General features: G+C 43.1%; 1 protein-coding gene across 1 annotated transcript; it reads left to right on the plus strand.

Annotated features, from left to right (window-relative positions):
- The first annotated feature begins 333 nt into the window (after positions 1 to 333).
- Positions 334 to 5,212, plus strand: LOC116685348 (guanylyl cyclase-activating protein 2). The gene is made up of 4 exons (XM_032510454.1): positions 334 to 478; positions 2,901 to 3,050; positions 4,005 to 4,101; positions 5,157 to 5,212. The coding sequence occupies exons 1-4, from the start codon at positions 353 to 355 to the stop codon at positions 5,210 to 5,212; spliced, it is 429 nt and encodes a 142-aa protein (XP_032366345.1). The 5' UTR covers positions 334 to 352.
- The last annotated feature ends 894 nt before the right edge of the window (positions 5,213 to 6,106 follow it).

The raw sequence follows: 6,106 nt of genomic DNA on the forward strand, positions 1-6,106 counted from the left end.
TGGTTTGATTGACCCTGGCTGTTCTATGATTGAGTAGACACCACCGTCATCACTGTTTTTGGCGCTTGGTGACAACAGTTTAGCCATTTTGTGGTGCCTTTCATGGCACCTTGTTGGCTAAGGGTCAAGTAATTACGGAGTTAATAGATTGACTGGCACCTCCGCCTGCTCAGTGAAAGCTGCACACTCGTTCCCAGCTCTTCAGTTTGAGTCCATGCCTAGGCGCCCTGCGACCGTGGATCCACACTGTTTTTTGCGTTTTTCCTCAAAGGAATCAAAGGCACAATGGGACGGAAGAGAGCCACGGTGAGCAGGTGGATTTGGCACAATTCAGGAATTGTGCTTAACTTTCATGAAGGAGTGTCCGAGCGGTGCGTTGCATTTACACGAGTTCAAGAGGATCTTCGGGGTCCCGAACAGGTCTGCAGAGGAGTCCCTCTACATTGAGACAATATTCAACTCCTTCGACACAAATAAGGTAAAATATGCAGCAATTTCTCATTTCAGAAGTAGATTTGTAGCTCCATTGCAAGTGCAACCGTTGTGAATCTGTTTCACTCTGAGACAAATCTCTGAACAAAGTCTCTCTCATCTGTTTTAATTAGTAGCGTGATGTACCAGCGTGAACCAACCATGAACCAATCCCCTGTTCCTCTGGTGACCCTTTCTTATCTAACCTGGGGTGAAGTTAGTTATTAGATTAGATTCGATTAGATCAACTTTATTGTCATCACACATGTACAGGTACAATGCAACGAAATAGTTTAGAGAGTTTAGAGAGCCTCCGAGCCGCAGCTAGTAAAAGCGCCGCTACATGCACTCTGAAAAGGATATATGCAGACAGCAGGATAATACAAGACATAATATAATGCACAAGACTACATACATGAAGGAATAATTGGTGTATGGTGTCTGTGGATGTGAGTGCGTGGGGACACAAACTGTGTGGGTCGTTGAAAACAGCTCAGTTCAGCCCGGCCTTGACCATGGACGGTGAGTGGAAACACAAGAAAGAAAGAAACGAGGCAGTCAGACGGATTGGGGCTGGTTCGGGGGGGTGGTGTATGGTTGTGTATGAGAATGAGTTGTGTGTGTAAATGTAGCGCATCAGACTGTCTGTGTTGATAAAAGTTCAGTTCATTTGCGTGACCTTGGAGAGATAAGCCAGTGCAAGGGACAGGAGAATGTCAGCTGCAAATTGTTTTCTCGGGCATGAAGGTGGGGGGGGGGGGGGGGGTGTGATCAATTTCAATCCAATTTAGGGTGACTCGGTGGAATTTGTACGAATCAATGTCCATCAATCAGTTGTCACCGACCTCGCGGCATACGAGCATCCATATCACGTAGTGATTTTTGCAGTCCATCCACCTTCTCTGCCAGTCCGGTGGTCACACGAAGCAACTCCACCGACTGGGCCCTGTTGGTTTCAATCCCCTTCTGCGCTTCCGTGGTCCGGTCTGAGATGTTACGAGACAGTTCACAGGACTGGTCAGCCCTTAGATGTAAAACCTTCATCCTCTCAATCACTCCATGTAGGCACTCTTTAAGTTCCCCAGACAGCTGGTGGTTGAATTTGCTGGCGGCTGTCTTACCAATTTTACGATAGGTCAGCTAGACCCCAAGGCCGGATCAGAGCCCCACCAACAGAATTCCAATTATCCAAATATCTTCGACGTCCTCCACAGTCAGACATCCAGGCAGACCACCTGCCAATCCCGTGATAGGAATCGCGAGTGTAGCCTCAGGGAACGTTGCTCCCCCGGAGACGCATGTTTAGGTGAAAAAATCTTGTCAATAGCGCTGAGTGACCTGAGTAATGTTTGACATTTGTGGTTTTTCCCCACCTTCAATAGCTCCATGTCAAAGATTCAATTTCCCCTGTTTAGGTTAGTTGGTGAAGTAGTTAAAGAGACTTTTCACTGTTTTGATCAACTTAAAATGAAGATGCTTTTTTAGAGTGAAAAGAACTGATAGTCTGTATAGTTTAGATGGGCCGTCATAAAAGTGCAATACCCCCCCTCCCCCTCCCCCCCATTTCAATCTTCAATAACCTTTTGTTTTTTCAATATGGAAATCTCAAATCACGTCTATTATCATTATAATTATGTTATTCTGCTCATTTTAGCCTAACTTATTATAGCTATCTGTAAAAATTCTGTCAATAATAATAGCCGCCTAATATATATATATATTCATAGTACATACTCACCTGTAAATCTGTAACATTAGTATATTATGCTATTTGCACATATCTGTAAAAATTGCCAATTATAGTAATATCCACCAAATTCCTAGCTGTAAATCTTGCTCACAATACTTGTTATCTATATTTTGTATTCATAGGACAAACCCATCTGTAAAACTCTGTTATAATAGTATTCTTTCCTATATTTATTCATTACATATCCATGTCTTGCACTTATAGGACCATTGTATATCCTGCACTTACTGCTATTGCACTTCTGGTCAACCGAAACTGCATTTCGTTGCCTTGTACCTGTACATGTGTAATGACAATAATTTGAATCTAATCTAATCTAATCTAATTATAGAGCGTGACAGCCATTAAACATCCCACTCTTGTGAGTTAGTGAAAAGAACATATTTAATAATTATAAAACACAGCAAATTAAAGTTTCTGCACATTTCAAGATTGCAATCTGAATAGCTTGCTATTTCTGAATATGTTGACATCAAATCACCTTGCATCACCTTTGACAACCTCTCACAACTTCCACAGCTGTTAGTCTGTGAAAAACGACCAAGTGATTTGGCGCGATTATTAGAAAAGGACATCATTGGTGTCTTATTAAACCTTTGGTACATTGTGAACACTGCTTTGTGTCACCAACGTGCTCAGATTGTTTCCTAGCAGCCACTTTTGTGTTATTTTCCCACAGGATAACACACTTGATTTCATCGAGTACGTGGCAGCACTTCACCTGATCTTACGGGGGAATCTGGAAGACAGGCTCAAGTGGTCCTTCAAGATGTACGACAAGGACGGGAACGGCAAGCTGGACCGGCAGGAGGTGAAACGGCTCATCACGGTGAGGAAGACATTTCCACAAATCCACTGTTCACAATGAACATCACTCTTCTGTGGCTTGTTTTCTGAGATAAATACAAAGGTTAGGATGTGTTGGGAGTGGAGTGGGATGTGTTCAGCTGAAATCACTGGGTTTTATAACACTAGCCTCTCAAGGCAGATTATAGATCAAGGCTTATGGGGGGGGGGTCACGGCCTGTGTGGTCGCAGGGTGTTAGGTGACGAGAGGACGGTCTCTGTGGGGTCGAACATCTTAGGTGTGCTTTCCAGTAGGCCTCCACCTTCAGAGACCTGACATTAGCCCACTGTCAATGAGATCTGAGTTGCTAATTAAGATAATATGCTATATTTGACCTCACAATGACCTACAAACAAAATGTTGTATTCCTTGTTATTTTTGGGGAATAACTATTCAAATTCTCAATTTATGGGACATATTTGGGAGTCTCTTCAGTCGTTTCATTTAAGACAGTAGCTGCAAAGATGAATTATTTAGTCAATTAGTTATCAATTAAATTAATAGGTTTGAGTCATTTTTTAAAAGAATAAAAGTAAAACTTCTCTGATTGCAGCTTGTTAGATGGGAATATTTTCTAGTTCAGTGACAGTAAACTGAATATTTTTGAGTTGTGGACAAAATAATGTGATTGATTTGGTCATCTTGTGCTTTGGGAAACACCCGCTCAACATTATTCTGACATTTCATAGACCACATAACTAATCCATTCATCCAGAAGATCATTGACAGATTAAAGCAACCCCTATAAGACTGACCCATGTAATTAGTTAGTTAGTTAGTTAGTTAGTTAGGGTTATATCATCTTTCACAGAGCCTGTATGACATGTGCCTGCTGCCATTGCCAGTATCACACACTGGGACCTGGACTAAAGGCTTTGGTAAATAGAAGTGATAGATAGTTGTCTTAATCACACACTGTGTCCTGTATCTCACCAGATCCTTTACAAAATCAAGCTCCAGAAGACGGACATCAGCATGACGCCGGCTGAAATCTGTGACAGGATCTTTGAGCTGGTCGACCAGAATAATGACGGTAAGGAGGTACACGATTAGAAACAGGAAACAAGAATATGTCACCTTAACCCTTATGTTGTCCTTGGTTCAAATTGACACGTTTTCAGTAAAAAAAAAAAATTGTCACAAAAAAATGGGCCGTCGAAATAAGCGCTAAAACCCAGAAACAAAAAAAAAAGCACCCACAACTTGATAAAGTGACAAAAATGTGGTTAATGGTTGATGGGAAGACAACACAAGGGTTAAGTTACATGGGTTTCAGACTGTAAGCACCTCTTAAAAGAAAACGCCACAAATAATTTTAAATGAAGTTAACTGTCGACACATACCGTAACGTGAGCTATTTAAATCAGCTGATACAGGGTCACACCTCATTGTGTCGTACCAGCGTATCTCCGTGTGTACTTCACCACAGCAATCCCACCAATCAGTCCCAATATTCCAGTTAGAGAGGAAACACCCTAAACATATTCTTTGTAGATCTTACAATCCTTCCCAGAAAGACCCAAGCAGACCCTGTGCCCTGTTGCACGATCCAAAATCTCAAAACTTCCATTTTCAGCGTGTAGCTAGAAGAATGCGTTGCCCGCTGCTCCCACGGAGACAATGACGGGAAGCGGAGACTTGCCACCTGGCAGTGGACATGTATCTTTATTCTAGGGAGTTGTGTGGTGGAACCGGAGGTTGTGGGTTTCAAGTCCCCGTATGGAGAGTGGATCGGTAGTTGGGAGATGCCGCTTCACCTCCTGGGCACTGATTAGATTAGATTAGATTATTCATCCCACATAGGGAAATTTGTTGCTGGATTCCCTTGAGCAAGGCAACATACCCCCCTCCCCAACCGCTCAGGGTGCTGGTCCGCTGGCAGCCCCCCCCCACCCCCCCCCAACACACTCTGACATCTCTCCATTTGTGCATGATATGTCCTGAGCATGTGTGTTATCAGCCTGTGTTAGTGATTACTAACAAACAGAGTGTACATTGTAGTTGCCCTACTGGGGATCAATAAGTATACATTTGAGTAATTATTGCCATAAAGCCATCCATGTGGATTGTGTTTCTGTGCCCTCACAGGTCGGATCACGTTGTCTGAGTTCATGGAGGGAGCTCAGAAGGACGATGGGTCATGAGCTTGTTGAATTTGGACGTCACGCCAGCAGCTGGGTCATCCAGAACTGTGTCAAGATGCCCTGATCTCTCACACCAGTGGGGTCATCGGGTTCATTTTATTTAGGCTGACAGAGAGGTGCCGTCTTCGTCTCCATTTTGAGGTTCCTGTGTCTCGAGCTGGAGCTCGGCGCGGGTCTTCATGGCTGCAGGCCCCGAAGGCCGAGGTGTCGCTGTGTGGTTGTGGTCTGGCCCTGAGCCGAGGTCTCTGTCTGGGGAGACGATGCTGAGAGAAAGTCTGCTGTTAAATGCAGTACATGCAATTACTGTGTATTTATATTCATCATTATCGGATGTGTTCACATTGTATGTTAATAGGTTATGAATATATAATTATATGTATGTATATATATGTAAAAAGAACATTATATTGCACTAGGAAACAGAATTTCCATACCTAAAACAGTATAATGGAACAGGGTTCATGCTCTGACTTTTGCTAACGTTCTTTCAAACATATCTGTTTTTATTTAATTTAATTTTACTTTAATTGTATCATTTACAGTCCTTAATAAGGGGAAATTACAGTTTACACTGTGGTTGTTATTACACACAGTACACACGGGCCTGAATCACACACATGCTCAGGTCCCATACAATGCACTAATGGAAAATGTGGGGGGGAATCCAAAACACTTTATTAACCCCGAAAGGGCAAGTCGTGTTACAGTTGCACGAAGTCTATAAATATCACTGTTTGCGGTCTTGGTCTGGACCAGCTCCTTTGTCTTAGAGGTGTTCAGCTGCAGGGAGTTTGACCCCAAGAGCAAAGTCCCCCCACTAGACTCCGATACTCCTCCTCCCTGTCACCCTGAAAACACCCTACCAGGCTGTGTCATCTGCGTACTTCTGTACAT

This window comes from Etheostoma spectabile, unplaced genomic scaffold, assembly GCF_008692095.1.
Source record: "Etheostoma spectabile isolate EspeVRDwgs_2016 unplaced genomic scaffold, UIUC_Espe_1.0 scaffold00569781, whole genome shotgun sequence".
Taxonomy (NCBI): Eukaryota; Metazoa; Chordata; class Actinopteri; order Perciformes; family Percidae; genus Etheostoma; species Etheostoma spectabile.